This window comes from Haemaphysalis longicornis, unplaced genomic scaffold, assembly GCF_048455015.1.
Source record: "Haemaphysalis longicornis isolate Haplotype H1 unplaced genomic scaffold, Haemaphysalis longicornis Haplotype H1 scaffold_1, whole genome shotgun sequence".
NCBI lineage: Eukaryota > Metazoa > Arthropoda > Arachnida > Ixodida > Ixodidae > Haemaphysalis > Haemaphysalis longicornis.
In genome coordinates this window covers 471967982-471986804 of record NW_027526203.1, presented here as the reverse complement: position 1 = coordinate 471986804, position 18823 = coordinate 471967982, and the positions used below count along the sequence as shown (strand labels likewise).

At 45.2% G+C, this 18823-nt stretch overlaps 2 protein-coding genes across 5 annotated transcripts in view; one reads left to right on the top strand and one right to left on the bottom strand.

Moving 5' to 3' along the window:
• Nucleotides 1-65: 65 nt before the first annotated feature.
• Cwc25 (CWC25 spliceosome associated protein homolog) lies at nucleotides 66-17365 on the top strand. Its single transcript, XM_077688190.1, has 9 exons — nucleotides 66-303; nucleotides 428-600; nucleotides 660-802; nucleotides 868-961; nucleotides 4408-4477; nucleotides 6620-7111; nucleotides 8596-8699; nucleotides 11806-11964; nucleotides 17241-17365. Exons 1-9 carry the CDS (start codon nucleotides 286-288, stop codon nucleotides 17353-17355), a joined length of 1368 nt encoding a protein of 455 aa, XP_077544316.1. The 5' UTR covers nucleotides 66-285; the 3' UTR covers nucleotides 17356-17365.
• Nucleotides 17166-18823, bottom strand: part of LOC144156261 (armadillo repeat-containing protein 8-like) — a 47244-nt gene continuing 45586 nt past the window's right edge. For all 4 annotated transcript variants that reach the window (XM_077688184.1, XM_077688185.1, XM_077688186.1 and 1 more), the window contains one exon: nucleotides 17166-17531. In XM_077688184.1, coding sequence (XP_077544310.1) covers nucleotides 17501-17531 — 31 coding nt within the window. In that variant the 3' untranslated portion in view covers nucleotides 17166-17500. The remainder of the gene's footprint in view (nucleotides 17532-18823) is intronic.

Below are 18823 nucleotides of genomic sequence, written 5' to 3'. Positions count from 1 at the left end.
GTCAGGCTCTGTCGTCGCGCGTCGCTGGCGTCGTCGTCGCCGCAAACGGTTGCTATCGCGGCGGTGGCATCGACAGCGGCATCGGTCCGATTCGGTGATTCGGTCGTGTCACAGAACGTCGTATCGTAACGTCGTGCGTCGTGTTTACATCGAGGCGAGGCTGCAGTAACTGTGCCTGCTGCTCCGAAATAGAGCTCGCCAAGCAAGAAATGGCCACAGCGAGCTGCGGGCAGGGACTTTCGTGATCTTTACAAGTGACAGCCGAGCGTTACTCGAGCAGCCACCATGGGTGGTGGCGACTTGGTAAGTCGTCCCTCTTGAACATGATGCATACTCCCAAGCGTTTGCTCATTTTTATGTGTAATGTGCTTTAACCCAAGAAGAGTTCGGTTCACAGTGTTCTACTTATCACTGTTTTCTGCTGCAGAATTTGAAGAAATCATGGCACCCCTCTACACTGCGGAACATCGAGAGGGTGTGGAAGGCAGAGCAGATGCGCGATCAGGAGAAGGCGAAAATCGAGCAGTTGCAAAAAGAGCTTCAAGAAGAGCGCAATAAGCAAGAAATGCGCCAGTATGCCGAAAAGAAAGGTGTCGTCAAGTGAGTACTGAAGAAGCAACTGTCTTGCTTTTGCTGCTAACCCCCGGTCCGCACTGCAGGAAGCGGGAAGAGCGACTGGACTGGATGTACCAGGGAGTCGCAGGACTGGTGGACAGGGAACAGTACCTGCTTGGTCGCAAGGTGGATAAGAACTTCGAGATCATGAAGAAAGAGGAAGAGGGGGTGCAGGACAAGAACGAAGGTATCAAGTCTGCCCGTTTGTTTTGCTCAGTTTCATGTGCCAGCTCAATTCTCCCGCGTTTGCAGATCAAGAACCCGGCTCTATTTTTGTCATGGCACCGACCAATGCTGCCGTAGACTTGGAAAACAAGATACGAGAGGATCCACTGTTTGCCATCAGGTGCGCGTCCTTCGAAACGCAGCCATTTGGCTAATGGCGAGAAACACTTTGGGCGTCAATGTGCACCTATACTATAAAACTACTACAGCCAAACCCGGCTATAACGAACCCGGATAGAGCGAATTATGCTATATATCGAACAAAAATAACTCAGTTACGGAAATATATGGAAAACATATTCCTTATAACGAAGTTCACATCCGATAATCGAACTCTGCGCGCCTAGAATGGCCGCCGAAATGCATGGTCTCGGAGCGACGATTGAGATGTGGGACCCGCCGCGGTGGCTCAGTGGCTAAGGCGTTGCGCTGCTGAGCACGAGGTCGCGGGTTCGATTCCCGGCCGCGGCGGCCGCTTTTCTGATGGAGGCGAAAAGCGAAAACGCCCGTGTGTACGAGATTTCGGCGCACGTTAAAGATCCCCAGGTGGTCAAAATTAATCCGTAGCCCTCCACTACGGCGCGCCTCATCGCCTGCGCTGCGTCGGCGCGTTAAACCCCACAATCATCATCATTGAGATGTGGGTTGGCCGCGACCACGGAGCAAAGAGTTGCGACTTAGACATTGCGCCTCGCACGGAGCGACATGACGCCCGACACTTTCCGTAACTGTTTCCGACGCACGGGACTCGCGACGGAACCCGCGCAGTCAGCGAGTCCGGACCAAGACAGCAGCATCGGTGAACTGTGGGAAGAGCTCCCCCACATTCCCGATGATGTCGCGAGTGAAAGCCGTCCGACGCTTATAATGAAGCGCTTTCGGCAGTCAATGTGCTCCGCCAGTGCTTCTTAGATTTTGGAGTACGCGGACTCGAACTGGTGCAAATAATGTTTCGTGTAGAGAATGCTATGCTAGTTGAAGCCGCCAAAACGAAAGTGAAAACAAAAATCACTGATTTTTTTCTTTGCAAAGTAGGCAGTTCAGGCGGAAAGTAGCTTTAATACTTGCAATAAACGGATTATTTTGGGTGTGGTAACGGCTACTTTACTGTGTTCGTTTTTGCATAAGGGGATGGTGGAGTTGGGGAGGGGGAGGGGGGCTCCCGCGAATTGCGAACTTGTAACGATAAGTTCGTTATAGGTGGGTTTGGCTATATCGAACTAATCACGGTGCATATTGCAATTCGCTATAAACAGGTTTGACTGTATCTGTCAATGCGCCTGTGGCACATATGATATGTATTGCACAATTCAACTCTGTGACCTTTATCTTTTACTCAAATACGATATGTATTGCACAATTCAACTCCGTGACCTTTATCTTTTGCTCAAATACATTGTGCACACAATCTATTGCAGCAATTCTAGTTGATGTAGTGGTTGTAAATTTACTGCGTGTTCGCACCCTTGTTACTGTTACGCATGGTTACACATTTAAAGGCCCACGCAGTGCTTTGCTGCAGAATAAAACTAAATTGATTGTCTTTTTTTTTTTTATCTTTACCTCGCCCTTCACCACAAAAAGGTGAACTTTTGTTAGCTACGATTATGCATTCTGCTGTTTATTCTTTCTGCAAACTACGTGGTACTGAAATGCTTTAGACACTTAAGTGTTGCACCAATCATATTTTGAAAAGTTTGTGTTCTAACGTGTATTTTCATTGCGTGCAGGTGTATCCTGCATGCACATTTGTACGGAGGCAGTGTTGCTTCGTTATGCTGTAGTTACCCTAAATTCTTCATAATTAGTCACATATGATATTGATGTGGATATTGTTACCAAGGTTGTATCCATTCACCTGCTCTTGTAGTAATCCCCTTGAGGAATTGACAGTGTTTTTTAAATAAATAATGGGGGGTGGACACCCTCCATTTTTGCAAAGGGAACTACAAAAAGTGAGAGGGACACACATTTTTCCCTCTTTATGTGTACTTACTGTGTTTGCAATACAACATGCTTCAGCATAGCCAACCTCCATCAGTAGGTACAGGTGCAAAAACACTTGTCATGTGGCAGCCACTGCAACAGTTATTCAACTTGCTAAATTAAGTTGCGCTTTTGATCTGACGTAAAACACAAAAGCTGCAGAGTTGAATTTCCCAATGAATGTTTTTACTCTTTCAAACAAATATTGATGGATTGATGTTATTGATGGAATTAGTTTATGAATGGGAATATACAATGCATAAAGTCATGTAATTGCACTGGTTAGAGATAGCTTGTGCCTTGTGGGGTTAGATAAAACAAGGCAAGAAGGTCATCCAAAAATGCTAGTTATTACGTGGGCAGCTTCCAAAAAACATGCAAGGTAATTACACTTTGTCAAAGTTGGAACACTTGCAGTTTTGCCTCTTGTGTGCCTTTTATAAGCAGTAGTAACAACGACAGATGCATTTTTCATTCCGAGATTAAGTAAAGGGCGACGAATGTGCTTCGCCTTTTTACTAGCCTCAGTTGTCGGCTACAATGGGCTGTTGAGCTACTAACTAGCATATAATACAAGCTACATGTTTGGACATTTTTGTTACAGTCCTGTTAAAATAAAATTTAAGTTCAAAAGTCTTTGCATGGTTTAATGTCCATTATCATAAACATTAAAGCCCTGGATCACCGTCAGTAGTAGTCTGGTAAGGAGCTAACTAGGTCCGGCATTTCATGGCCATGTTTACTGGGAATTTCGCAAGCAGGTACGGAATTCAGAATTTAAAAGGGCAAAAAAAGTGTTTTTGTGGCCCAGGCCAATGGCAGTGAATGCATCAGTGAAAATGGGCCAGCAGCATTTCAACGCTCGGCCAGACAAGTAACATGCAGGATTTGGGGGCTACTTTGTGTCCCGAGAGACATCCCGTGTATCCAGTAATGTTACTGGCCACAAATGTCTGCAAAGGGAGAGGGAAAAGGATAGCACTTTCCTTTACCGTCGTGCGTGGTGGTGGAACAGGAGCTTTTCATCACCTCTGTGATTTTGTGTTGCATCCTACTGTCGTGGCAGTAGCCGGACCTTTCCCTGAGAAGCAGAATACAGCAGAAACGGGTCCCCATATAACCTGCCGTTTGGCGAGATGAATGGCAGGTGTTATGTTTTCTGTGGCATCACAGTGAATCCTAAGCATGCAAGCGGCATATCAATGTGCACAGAATAGCAGCGCTTGATGGTAAGGATTCCCAGCATCAACCATACTACAGAAAAGGACGCTATTTTTTAGGCCCTTGGCATGCTGAGAACTCAGTAATCCAAACTAAGGTGTCCCTCTCCCAAATACATGGCTTATATCTGTAGTTTCACTGGGTGCTTACCACCATCATGCAAAAAATGTGAAACACCAGCCCTTTGAACTGCTGACGTCTTACTGGCTAATTGCCTGTTAGTGCATTCACCCAGTAGTGGCTGTATTAAGCTATCAAAAGATTTCAGAGTGAAAATAATAGTGTTTCTGTATACCTTCATATAGGAATGAGAGTTTTTTGGAACACTTCTAGCAAAGCTTCATCTTTTTGTGTATGCAGGAAACAGGAAATGAAGACGAAGAAAACCTTGTTGAGCAACCCTGTCAAGATGAAGCACCTGAGAGAAATGGTGAGCCTCTTGATGCTCTGTGCAGCACTGCCCGGTTGGTACGGAGAGATGTCTAGACTACAGCAAGCATGCTGGAACAGCAGGGGTAATGCTTCAGCTGCCGTGAACGGAGGATCGGAGGAATTGAGACGTAGATCAAGGTTGCACAGGAAACCACACTGCACCGTGCCCAATCGCACCCTACATGAAGTACACGGTGTGCAGGCGCCCCTTGCACCCGTGGGGCGTGCAAGTGGTGGCCAGACTGGGCAGCGCTGTGCCCGCGTGATCTATGAGGAGATGTGCCGCAGATAGCAAGAGTGCGTCGGCATATCCGGGTGGCTGATCTGTAATGTTCTGCTGCTCGCCAGGTCTAGCAAAGCCGCACTGCTGCCTCACGGCTGGCCAGGGGTGCATTTGTTTGTCCACGTCACGAAGAAAACGCGGCCTTCAGCCGCATGTGCTTTTTTGCATCATCAGGAATGTACCACTTTCGTTGTGTGTGACTGTCGTGGTTAGTGATTCGCTCACTGGCGAGTTCACTGCACATTGTGACTTTACCGCAAATTAACTGCATGCGGTTACTGCTATTGCCTTTTTTTATACAAATAGGCGGTCAATGATAGTGAGCAAGCGAGCCGATTGAAGACCAGTTACTTTAGCACAAGTTGACTTTATTACACAGGACAAAAAAACTTAACCAAGTAATCTCCAAACAAATATTACTTTCTTCAAACAGTGCTAAGATGACAGGGACAAAGAAGGAAGGACAAACACAGGCGCTGGTGTTTGTCCTTCCTCCTTTGGTCCCATCGTCTTAGTGCTGTTTGAAGAATACAACCATGCCAACTATCTTGACTTTCATTAGATGTGAAATACTACTTAAAGATCTCAGGTGGTTTAAAATAGTTTGTAGCCCTCCATCATGGCATATCTTAGCCGAGGTGTAGCCCTAGCCCGTAAAACCGTCAAAATTTTTAGAGCATGCCTTGAATGGACCAGGGAAAGCCTTTTTAGATTGTGCGATGTTGTTTATATTGGGCGTTATTCTTTTTCCTACTCATTTGTGGGAGCTGTCTGTGGCCTGTAATTTTTCTTTTATTGTCTGCGGCAGTGATTTTCAGCCAGGCTGAAGCATGTGACCCAAATAGCCAGCCGTAGCTTGCGAAATCAGCTTACAAGGCTTCCTTCATTTCGTGCTTGGAAGACATTTGAAGGTGGAGTTGAGGGCTGAAGCTTCCAAACCACATTTCACACTCTGTGTGTGCACTGACTCGTGGCGTAGAAGGATCTTTGATGAGTGTGGGTCGCACATCCTGACTTGAATTCCATTGCCTGGTCTGAGAATTTGTTGTTGGTCTTCAGGAAGTGCAAACTTAAAAGACAGGTCTGAAGGCCTTCATAACTATTTTCTTGCAGTGATTGACTTCATTAAAATTTTTGCCCTGCAGAGGAACTTGGCATGTATAGGTGTGAAGGCAGTGACCGATAAAGGCAGGAAACTGTCACGCAAATAGGGTGCAGTGTGTACACCAATGAATCTGCCCTATAATTTCCTCCCATAAAAAAATGGGCATAACTTCCTTTTTTTGGGCCATTCCTCGATGCAGTGGCAATGAGGCTTCGTTTCTAACTAATAAGTGCTTAATGTATGTGATGAAGCTAAACCAAAGTTTGATTACAAATTAAGTTCGGTCAAAGTTAAGTTACCCCGGCGCAGTTTTGAAAAAATGCACCAGTATGTGTTTGTGTCAAAAAGCACATCTGTACCAGGAAGTACAAGCTCAGCCACCAATTATGTGCATGTTGCCAATGGTGTCAAACAAAACCAGCGCTAAAACTGCATTTTAACTGTTTAGCTGGATCCAAAACCATTAAAAAAAAGGGGGGACTGAATATAGGTGTGCAAGATGGTCCTTTCTTGAAGGTTCTCACATTTGCAATGTCACCATAAGTAAATCAAAATGAAAAACCACACCCAAATGCTAGTATTTGAACTTAACTTGAATCATTAGCCAAACTAAATGAGGACAGGAACTTGGAATCTTAAACCTTAACTCCTCCCTGATAAAAATCGTCATCGTAAATGTTGTGCCGGCACATTTTCTTTTGCTCGAAAGGGCCTCTGCGAGTCTTAACGAGCAATACTTGCTACCTTTGCAGATCGAGCAGTCCATAAAGAGTTCAAAGAAAGCCCACAAGAAGAAGAAAAAGAAGAAGCACAAGAAGAAGTCGCGCAGTTCTTCTTCCAGCAGCAACAGCTCTGGCGATGACCAGCCTGCCAAGCAGGCCCGAATCGAGCCAGAGAGACGAGACGCCGGCAGCCACAGGCGGGACGACAGAGACCACTCCACCAGGCACCGAAGCCGCTCGCCTGATGCAGGGAGGCACCACAGAAGGGACGTCCATCGCGGAGGAAACCGTTCGGAGAAGAGCACTCGAACAGGCCGCGAGGAGAAGCCAGCCAGGAAGAGGCACGACTCTTCCTCCGAGTCCGACGGCCCCCGCGAGGCACCCCTCAAGCGCCCAATCAAGAGCAGCTCCCAGTCGGAGAGCAAAAGACAGAAGCACGACTCGAGCCAGTCAGATAGCAGCACGAAAAATTGCAGAGAAGAAAACGGACAGCAGAATGAAAGGCCCAAGTTTGGACTGATTGTGAGTGTGCCCACTAACTCTTTAAGCTTATTTCACCCGCTGCTCTGCAGCTTGCAACTTCGTGCTGTTGCACACAGCCTAAATTCTGCCGCTAATTTTTACATAATGAGGGGATATTCATATGCAGATCTGTGGAGTGTGTTCAGATTAGTCGGAGATGGTGTAAACTTGGGCGTAAAAACTCCTGGCTAATAGGATTTCAATGCGTGCTTTATTTAGATGCCAAGGAGTTGCATTGGTGCCGAGGGTGTTGGTGCTTTTCTCAGCTAAATGCTTCTTGAAATTCCTGAGCAAGAAACTGTTGTGTTGTTGGACATTGGCTGGTGACAGGCATCCGACGGAAAACTCATAAAGTCTTAGGGACCCCCCCGCAGTTCTTAATGCCCAGATTAGTGGCGCAGTGCTAGGAGGCTCGGACTTTTTCCAGCATGGCATTTTGAAGTCTTGTTATGCAACAATGTGCAATGGCAGCATTTTATTTTGTCAATTCGCCTTGTTTAATGCTGTAAAAGAGGAACAATTGTGAATACTTGAGCATCACCACAACACTCATAAAAAGATCGTATCAATTGCGGCAACAATATGAATTGTAAGAATAGGCAGGGATGCTTATGTAACTACACTTGCCTGCCGCGGTGGCTCAGTGGATAAGGCATTGTACTGCTGAGCACGAGGTTGCGGGTTTGATTCCCGGCTGCGGCGGCCGCTTTTCTGATGGAGGCGAGAAGCAAAAACGCCCGTGTGTTCGAGATTTCGGCGCATGTTAAAGATCCCCGGGTGGTCATAATTAATCCGGAGCCCTCCACTATGGGGTGCTTCATCGCCTGCGTTGCGTCGGCGCGTTAAACCCTACAATCAATTAATCAATCAATGTAACTAAACTTCACAGTGATGGTTGAAATGCTCAGCATTCTCGGGAGGAATTCGTTCGCGGTCGTTGGGTTGTGCATCTTGATTGTTGATGGGCTGGACTTTGTGCCATTGTGTCATTCAATCCGTGGATCTCGTCTGTCCATCACTGAGGCGCAGAAAGCTTCGCTTTTTATTAAATAACCAACCATGTCGGAATGGTAGCATCATAGCAGGAGTACCCAGGTTCGATTCTGACCACTCGAGCATTTTTTTTTTCTTTAGGTGCTTGATATGTTTTCACTTATCACCATCATTGTTTTGTGAAACCCATTGTGTAAAGTTGACTTTCTTGCACTGCATTTTGTTGATGGCATGGTCGCCATGAGTGCGGCATAGAAAGCTTTGCTGCAAAAACGGCTAGCTGTATTGTGAGACTTGGTGCGTGCACAGTGTGCAGTCTCAAAGCAACCTTGGCATTGCAGACTGCATGATAAAGCATGTAATCAAAATATGCCCTAACAAAGAAGCTTTGCCACAGAAGGGAATGAGGCCGTGATCAGTCTAGATATTTTTACAAGTGTCGCAGGTCTATTGTGGCACTGCAGTAAGTTCACAGTAGTTGTTGGCTGCAGATTCGAGGTGACCAAAGCCACCGAAGGGAGCGGCAGCCACCTCCTGTGAGGGTGCAACCCAAGGAGCAGAGCAAGCCAGCCCCTCAGGTCTCCCAGAAGCGCAGGTTTGTTTTCCTGATCTGAAAGCTTGGAAAAGCAGAGAGAGTGGTTGAAGTGTCGCATGGTGGTGATGATGATGATGACAAATAATTGGCTGCTGTAATTGCTCCAGGTCAAGTCTCAAGCATGTGCAAGCTATATATGCATCGTTGCCACACCACCTTCTCCCCATTACACTGCCGGCTTAAAAATGCCTCGCGTCAGACTGAAGGGACAGTGGCACCCAGTGATGCCAACCTGAGGCAACGCTTTATCCCTAGAATGACCCCTCAAAAATCCCTAGATAGCAGACAAAATCCCCAGATTGCATTTTTTTAATTTTTTTCAGTCACAATTGCACTTTCACTCGCGAAGCCAAGTAGTCACTCGTGAAGACAAGTTCGGAAAAGTTCCTTCGAGTGTACAGCACACCTCAGTGTTTCCACAGTTGCACTTTACTTGCGAAGACAAGTTGTCAATCGCGACGACAAGTTCGGACAAGTTCCTTCGACAGCACACCTCAGGGGTTGTTAACACGGAGCAATATCTTGCTCCGTGGTTGTTACTGCGAGAACCTCGCGTTACAGAAACACAGTCGCCCTCTCTCGGCTTGCACAACACCAATGCTGTTTTAAATGAAAAAAAAAATAGAAATAGCGAAGGAAAGTTAGAAATGAAAAATAGAAATTAGCAAAAAATTACATTCTTTGCAGTCACTTATTGTCGAAAACGCGTGGTTACTCAGCAACACCAGTCACTAATAGCGTCCTCGATAAACACGCACCGGTGTTGCCCCCAAAACCGGCGCGGTGCACAGTGCCCCACGACGGTGCGTACCGGCACGGAGCGTTGATCGAGGACAAACGGGGCGGTTCTACCCAGGCGCCATCTCTTAATCTAAGAAATCAACTCATAAAAACGTTCACAAGTAACAATACAGCACTGTAATGAGACACAGCGCTATTTGAAAGTGGTATTTATTGAAGGCCAATGATTATATGTACGCACAACTTAAATCCGTCACACATGCGGAACAACGTACCGCCACCGCTTCCACTAAACAGCTACATACAAGCTGCTTCTAATCTTCGTTTGAGCCATAATGCGAGTGCCTGTTTTGTTCCGCCCTTCCGTTACAGCAAAACAAGTAGGTCTTCATCGTCTAGGCACTCCGGTAACAGTTCATGATAATTCGATCGAACGAAACGAATGTCAATCCCCAACTTTCTGGCAATGCATGCAGCCGCCTTTGAAGTACACAAAGTTCGCGTCCTCATTTACAATCACTGGCCGTTGTTACCGCCCGTTAGGAGACTGTCGCATCGTTGCCCGATGAATTCACAAGCACGCCATCCTTGTCAGCAACAATACACAGCTCCGTCCGCATTGACACGAGTGCGGCGATGGCGCCGTCGCTGCAGCAGACGGCGGAGGAAAGCTCCTTCGCCGGCATCGTCCGCGATGCATCTCGGGACTGCACGCCGGCGCACCGTCGACTCTCTCGGTGCGCGGCGGTGCAACCAAAAATTGCCCCGCGACGGTGCACCCCGGTTTATCGAGGACGGACGGTGCACACCGGTGCGGTTTATCGAGGATGAAAAGGCGCACCGGTGTGCCCCGGTGTGCACCGGTGCGGTTAATCGAGGATGCTATAAGCTGCATAGCGTTTCATTTCAACAGACTCTAAAAAAATCCCTAGATTTCACAAAAAGACGCCAAATCTTTAAAAGAGACAAAAAACCCCTAGATCTAGGGATAAATCCCTAGGGTTGGCATCACTGAGGGACACTGAAAGGGACACTGAAGTTCGTGTAAATAGATAAATTGGCGTCCCCAGAAAATGAATATACCAGTCTCTGGGGCAGTACCTATAAATTAATCTCGTAAATGCTCAAAAAATGAAGCTATCAGCCGCCCAGCAGAGATGACCTAAATAGCGACCAATTGGTTGTGCCAAGAGTCAAGGCCAGATCGATAACACTGATCAGGTCCCGGTGTATTCTGACATGCCTGTGGGCCTACATAGCGAATGAGAAGGACGTGAAAAAAAGCGAGTCAAAACTGAAGGCTATGATAAGCAGCGCACCACCGTGATGTTGTGTTGCACGGCCGATAGGTGGAAGCTGCCTCCGTACATTATTGTTAAGCGGAAACCTCTTCCAGCCGGGAAAGTTTTCCCCAAAAACGTCGTTGTACGAGCCCACGAAAATGGGTGGATGAGTGGTGCCCTCGTCAAAGACTGGGTTAAGACTGCTTGGCAGCGCCGTGCCAGGGCTCTGCTGTTTAAAGGGACACTAAAGGGTGGAAACACATTGGCCTATATCGATAGATTAAGGTACCAGGAATCCAAATTCACCATTCTCGCGACTCGTAGTTGTTCAGTAAGGCAGAAATGCCAGAAACGTGAAAACGGGTGCAGACGCCTCGCGCACTTTCAGGTATTATGGTTTGTGATGTCACCATATTTATGCACAACGAGAGCTCATTCAAGAAGCATCTAAAAATGTTTTTAGATGCTTAGATTTAGAGCGGCAAGTCTCAGCTATCGTGGAAACTCGTGTCATATGATCAGCTTGGCAACGAAAGTTGAGGTTCTAAACCAAATCAAGAAGGGAGACGTGGTGTGGACTAGTAACAATGCTGTTCTTGTGCTGTAGATTTTGTATTAACAGGAGTCGACTGTATTGCTTTTTTATACATGATTTATATTGTATTTTTATCAATGTTTGATACAGTTTTATTCCCAAGTATTTTTCAATTCAAACTTCATGTCCTTTCTTCCGGTTAATAATTCTAAGGTTAATTTCCAGTAGTAATTAGTCTATTACATGCATTCACCGAATTAAAGTTTGTGTTGTGTATGGAGGGAGGATGGGGCTTTTTAGCAGTGGCACGGTTCCCAGAAGTTCAGATATTTGCATTATAATGACTAAAGGGAAACTTCAAAATTGGCTGCACCGAACAGCAAAATGCGCGCTAGTGCGTTATTAAATTGTACATTTTCAAGACAACGCTGACGTGCCAGGAAGGGCCGTTTGCTTCTGTAGTCGGGACGCTTTTGTCACACCTGGCCCATTCCTCACCTGAAGCAATCCATGCATTTGGCCGCCTTGGTTCTTCTACATTGTACAGACCGCTGAGTGAAGAGGAGAAAGCTGCAGCTCGCAGAGAGATGATGGAGAATGCCCAGTGGCGTGATGAGCAGCGCAAGACCTTCGTCAGCCGTTACCGCGAAAGCGACGCTGCTGAGGAAAAGCACTGCCACAAGAATACAGGAGAGGGGTTTATCAGGTAAAGGGGTCTGCGGCTACGCCCAAGGAGCCCGGTTCATTTTCTGCCATTTGCAAGGGGGACACGGCTCTTAAAACTATTTCTTTTAATTTTTAAGTGAACTCTGTGAAACTTGCCAGTCTTCTGCTTCTTTTCCACCGATTTAAAATGTGCCACTATTTTTTCAGCTGGTCAATTAGTTCCAAAGATAAGTAGAGATAATTAGGCATTTATGGAGGAACAATAGGCAAAATAATGCTGGTTACAGAACTGTAATGTTTATATTTTCCAATACTAGGAACCCTAGTGGATGCAATAAGAGAATCGATTTTTTGCTGCACCGCTTGAAACTAATTTTACAACTCATTGAACTTTGGTGTTTGAAATGGGCATTCAAAATGGTTCCTTGCCAGTGGTGCCACTGAAGTTTAATGAGCTGCAAAGTTAGTTGCAACAAGTGGTGCATCAAAAAAACCGATTCTCTTATTGCATCCACCAGGGTACATAGTATTGGAAAATATAAACATTACAGTTCTGTGACTATATTGTTCCTCCAAAAATGACTAATTATCTCTAATTACCTTGGGAACTAATTGATGAGCTGAAAAAATAGTGGCACATTTGAAATCAGTGGGAAAAAAGCAGCAAGACCAGCAAGTTTCACGGAGTTTACTTGCAAATTAAAAGGAGCTGTTTTAGGAGCAGTGTCCGTCCTTCAGTACTGGTAAAAACAAAAACAAGCACCCTTTTGAAGACAGCACAAAATGCTGTGTAGGCCTGTAGCGCTGTCTTAGACAACTCCACAGGCTGTGTGTAGACAGACGACATTAGCTACTTGATTGAAATTATTCCATAGTCCTCCAGCACTGGATAGGCGGGGGTTTCTTCTTATGTGGCACACTTACCGTTGTGCACAGCAATCCTCTGTACTTGTTGTTGGCAGGGCTCCATGCTTCCACTTAATCCCGTGTATATAAAAGACAACATGGCCTGTTTGTTTGTGCCAATTCCCATGGTGACCGTTACCCGCCGCGGTGGTTCAGTGGCTAAGGCGTTGCGCTGCTGAGCACGAGGTCGCGGGTTCGATTCCCGGCCGCGGCGGCCGCTTTTCTGATGGAGGCAAAAAGCAGAAACGCCCGTGTGTACGAGATTTCGGCGCACGTTAAAGACCCCCAGGTGGTCAAAATTAATCCGGAGCCCTCCACTACGGCGCGCCTCATCGCCTGCGTTGCGTCGGCGCGTTAACCCTACAGTCAATCATGGTGACAGTTCCTCGCCTTGCTCACCAGCCCCAACCGTTTCCTGTTGCTTTGCATTTGCTAATGTGAAGCATCTTTGGCCATTTTGCCCACACTAGTATTACATGCAGCATGCTCACACCGCTGAGCTTCTTCTGCATCAAGGTGCCAGGGGTCCATGTTTGTGGATGCCTGTAAGGCAACATCGTGCCATTCTCCCAAGCCCAAGAATGTCTCACATTCGAAACCAATCATTGCAGATGAACTTCTCCCGTAATTGTCTTGAAGGCCTCAATACCTGAAAGGGGCGGAGTCCAGTTTTCACATGTGCAGCATCTGCAGCAGAATTTGACCCCCAGATGGTCAATCTACGTGTGAGGGGGGGCCGTAAAGGGAAAAAGGAAGTTTGAGTCATTCGACAGATTGCCTTGTCACAATAACACTGACACCATTTTTAGCGCGACCTTCACACAAACAAGCTACATAACGAGGAAAACCGAGAGTAGGCATGCGGCTCACCAGCTGCTTTCCCACACTGAACTAGGGACGTATGTTGCAATCCACTTGTTGCAATGGGCTGAGGCCGACAAAATCCAGTGTAAATTAAAATTTGGGCTGTTTGTGCTTGGAGTAGGTGCATATTGTTATTTGGTGCACAATATTATTTTTTATAGCAGTAAAAATGGTGGGGGTAAACATAGAAGTTACAAACAAGCACGCAAACATGGAAGCAGTGAGTACAGAGGACGCTGCCTAACACAACCATTGGGCGCGTCGGGCTTGTCTGGCATGACCCTGTTTGCCAAGTCATAACCAGTGTTTCACGAAACGATTACTTATAGCCGTAACAAAAATATGGCAGGTACGAGTCCGGTCAGTACCAAACTGTATGCGAACTGTGGTACTTAAGCAGTATTGCTGCGCCATCTAAAATTGCGGACGGTAAGCGAGGTAACAAAAAGGGCAACTTTGCCCATAGCAGCAGCCTCAGTCTACATACTAGCTTTCATTTTAGGTACCTGCCCACAATATGTCATTTGATGTCATGAAACATGCGATGCAGCAGTAGAATTGAAATATTGGTTTAAATTGTTTAATTTCTCAGTGAATAAAGCATCATTCAGTGCTGGACAATCGCTGATGTACTGTAAAATACCAAATCTTTTTGACAAGACAGCAAGTCTAAACTGGCTATTGTGAAAGGGATAAGTTTGCGAGTCAATCAGTTGGGTAACATTTCTGCCTTTACAATTCTGTGTTATACCTTGTTAGACTATAATCTGTTAAGCATTTTTTGTAAAGGGAGTCTAAGTCCATCATTACACTGATACCATTTTGAGAATCTACCATAATAAAAAAACATGCTTAAAAAATAAACTATGAAGAACGAGTACAAAATATACAACTTAGCACCAGTTGGGAAAACACCAATGTGTTCGAGATTTCGGCGCACGATCCCCAGGTGGTCAAAATTTATCTGGAGCCTTCCACTAAGACGCGCCTCATCATTTGTGAAGCGTTCGGCGCGTTAAACCTCATAATTGGCCTTAGCACCATGTGAGAAATTGGGCAGCTTTTGTTCAACACTGCCGTCACTCAGGTTCTAGTGTTTAAAGGAGCCATGGAGAGAAAATACAAAAGGGTCATGGTTTGGGCCTGTTGGTGATGCATAATGGAAACTGAAAGCGCAAATTAGGCACGGACAAAGAATTTAATTTGCGCTTTCAGTTTCCATTAAGAAAATACAACTTTGTTTAATTTGAAAGAACTAGAATTCAGCATCTCACTCAGCTCCATTACAGCCACAAAAGATGTTTTAACGAAAAAAAAGCAAGAAGTATTCAAAAACATTCAAATTTTGCGCTACAGTGACGTGTTATGAGCAAGAATGATGTCATATGGGCCAACAATAAAACATAATATTCAGTGCTTTAACTGCACGTTAGCATTCAAGTGATGCAGTCAAATGGAACTAGAGGCCCCATTACAGACGTCCAGTCATGTCTTGTCGCGATAGGTCAGTTAGGCGGCCGCCAATCACACAAACAAGGTTCCGTGACGTCATAGAAAAGTTGCGGGAAATTGGCTAGGGGGCCGCGACTGCTTCACACGTTTTCTTCAATATCTCCGTTATTTGTCTGAAGATTGCGATGATATTGGTATCACTGTTATCTGGACTAAGCAGTCTTCCTAATAAACCCAACTTGTATTTTGTCTTCATGGCTCCTTTAAAGAGGCAGGCTCCAAATTACCTGCTTCCTTACAGTAATGTGGCATACCAAGGGCTTCAATGATGTAGCAGCCGAAAAAAAAAAAAACCGATTGATTGTACATGCCGATTGAACCAAAAAGAACCTTTCACGGGGTAATAATGTCCTGCCAAGAAGCAGCATAGCATGTGTTTTGTTCTTGCTTCAGGCCACAAGACTGACTAGAATTGGACGACTTGAAGCCCACCCGAACTATGGGTGCTGTTCTGAGAAAATATAGGGCATGATTTTCCCCCTTTTTGCACTGCTAGTCAAGTCCTAGAGCCGCCAAAGCTTTTTTTATTTTTCATGTGGTTTTGCACTGTAGTCGTTCTTTATAAAAATGGTAAAGAGCCTGAATGGAGCGAAGAACTGTACATTGTTTTCATGGTCTTTTTAAAAGACTATTCCCTTTTGTTGTTGGGAAAGATGTTTCTGCTACAACTGTAAAAACTGCTGCAATATTGTGTTTTAAGGGGGCAGTAGGGTCTTTGGGGCCGAAAAACGGTCAAAAAAGGCGTTTTCTGAAAAATGGCATTTTCAGCCTCCACGGCCATTTTTATATCAGTCTGTGAATTTCCTCATCAAAAGGCACCATATTTTGTTGTTAATATATTATAATAGCATTTTAAAGTGCACTCTAAAGCTCAGTTAGCGCAGAATTCGATGGTGAAACGGCACTTTTCTTGCAATGCAAAGCTAGCATTTCGTCCTCACATACCTTGACACCCAAAGCAGGTACAACTGTAATTCATTTTGCTTCTGATACCGAAATGTGTGGAGAATACAATGTTTGAAACAAATTTTTCAAATGGAGGCTTTGGAAAATTATTATTGTGTTCAAATGGCACCACCTGCAAGCCATTTCTGGCAAAGCATGGGAGAAGCACAGTTCACTGTGGTGTAAAATGACCAAGAATAGCTGAATCAAAAAAGTTCTTCCTACGTTGTATTCTTTAGTCATTTGTCTGTTCAGCCACGTGGTAACTGCCATTCTGTATGGCATGGTTTTTTTGTGACTGTGATCCAAAATAATGGCAATTAATCATTAACTCAAAATATAATCAACTTACAAAAAAATCTAATGGCAGCTTTGAAATCAGCACAAAAAACTCTATAATGCAGTGCAGTTTCATTAAAATTGGTTGGTAAATAAAAAAAAATAGCTCTAAGACCAGTCTTCCCCTTTAAACTGGCCAAACCAAAATGGGACCAATACAATGCTCTCGCTTACACCCTCTGAGAATGTGTCGTGGTGACACGAGAGGTAATTATTAAAGGTTGAGGGGTTGTAGGGAAGCAGCATGCTATGTGACCTGTTCATCTTAGGCTAAAGAATTACTGCATTATTTTCAGGTGGCTACAATGCAATGCATTTTTGAGCATCACGTTGCAACCCACTTTTGTGAATTAGGTCAGTGTACTACCAGGAACAAAACCCGAATGCAAAATCTTAAATTTTCAACTTGGAAAATTTGAAGTTTTGTTTGTTTTGCACAATCCCAAAGCTTCAGGAACTCTTTCTTTTTGTGTGTGTGTGTGTGTTGAGGTTTTTATGTTGCTCGTTGCGTTTTGTCACTGATAAAAGCACTTGTCCAGTTGAGGCTGTTTGCCACCGTTGCCTAAGCAGGAGAAGTCAGGGGCCCTCAGGCCACGCCTGGCGGCTGGCATGCAATGGTATAGAATGTGCAGCCATTTGCAGAAAGGACACTGATGCGAGGGAGAGACACACGGCTGTAGTGTATGTACATAATTTAATGCTAAGTTGGTAGTCTATCCTAGGCGTGTGCAGCCATTCTTCTCCTTGCAGGCCCATGCTGGCCAAGGCGGCAGACTCGGGAAGCGTGGAGAACCGCATCAAGCAGAAAATGTACACTGTGCAAAGATCCAGCAGTGCCATGGACGTCCATTTTGCTAGAAAATAAATCACCCCCCCACTAACAACTGTATAAGGCCATCTTCCTGTGAATCGGTTTCCCAACGCGGACAAATGAAAGATTTACACTGCCGGCTCCGAGAGCCCGCTTTCCTCCAACACTGCGGCTCCGTTGCAGCTGTGGCATCTGAAGATCATGAGAACTGCTGCAGTGCCGTTTTCACCCTGCACAGACAAAGAAGAACGCGGTGGAATAAGCTTCCGCACTGGGGCACCACCACTGCACATCTAGAAGGCAGCTGCCAGAGTTGATTTCCAATCGTATAACATCCAACAACAAAGAGTTTTTGGGACACGCAGAATGGCCAATTTAAGACCTCTCTCCATCATTCATCCAGAATGACGAAATAAGACCCTCGTTGCACTCCACATGTTCGTCACGACCACTTAATTGTCACCTAGAATGCCTTTATAAATGCAATTACACCACATAAAAACTAATGGCAAGACGGTACCAATGTGACATCGACTGCTCTGGCCTGTATTCAGGATGACACTACGGGCAGGTTGTTAAATTAATCGCGGCTGATTCGATTTACAAGAGCAATAAGTACTTTCATGGCTGGAGATACAGTTGAACCCCTTTATAAGAGACACGTACCGGACAATAGTTTCTGTCTCTTATAAGCAGGATACCATGTTTTCACTTGCCAATCAGCCCATAGTTTAATGTACGCACTCTAACACTAAAATAGGCACAACAATCTATACAGCATGTTAAAAAAGTTGTTATTCATTTTACCCCCCAGAATTTGTAAAATAAGTCAATCTTTGTTTGCCCAAACAAACCCAAACACCTAGTTTGTTGTGGTTTCAGTGCAAAACTTCGCCAGGTAATTGTGACCCTTGTGCAGTACTGTGAGCATAGCCACATTTATTATGATGCTCTGTGTGCTTTTTCTGCGCAAATAAAAGATATGGGAACACCTACTTTGGCTAAGGTCAGTGTTTTCAAGTGTACGCAACACCCAGGGTGTCAGAATGACATGTTTTTCACTCTGGTTTCTGTTTCATCAATGAAAGTTCCATTCCAGTTCAGCTCCACAACGAAAAAAATAAAGTTCCGTAACGGTTCATACAGGTTCACGTTTCACACACAAAAAAAAAAATTCAGAATTATGAAATTGTTAGAAACATGATGTCTATTGTTTTTTTTGTAAAAATGTAGGCTGTTAAATACCCCAACTGAGGCTAAAAAAATCTCAGAACACCTAAGCACTTCTTGTTGTGTACCTCTTGATGGTGCAGCCGCAAGAGGCGCTCCTAAGTTTTCACCCTGGTCGTCCCCCGAAGCTACATGGTGGCAGTGCTCCATCTGGCCCATCAGTTTGTTTGAACAGCCATCGTAGATGATACAATTTAAGTGTGATTTGTTTCAGGGCGCTTCACTGGGTGATGTGCACAATTGATAGGTGCAAACACTTCAAGCCTCCGAAAAACCAGCATGCTGCGTGTGT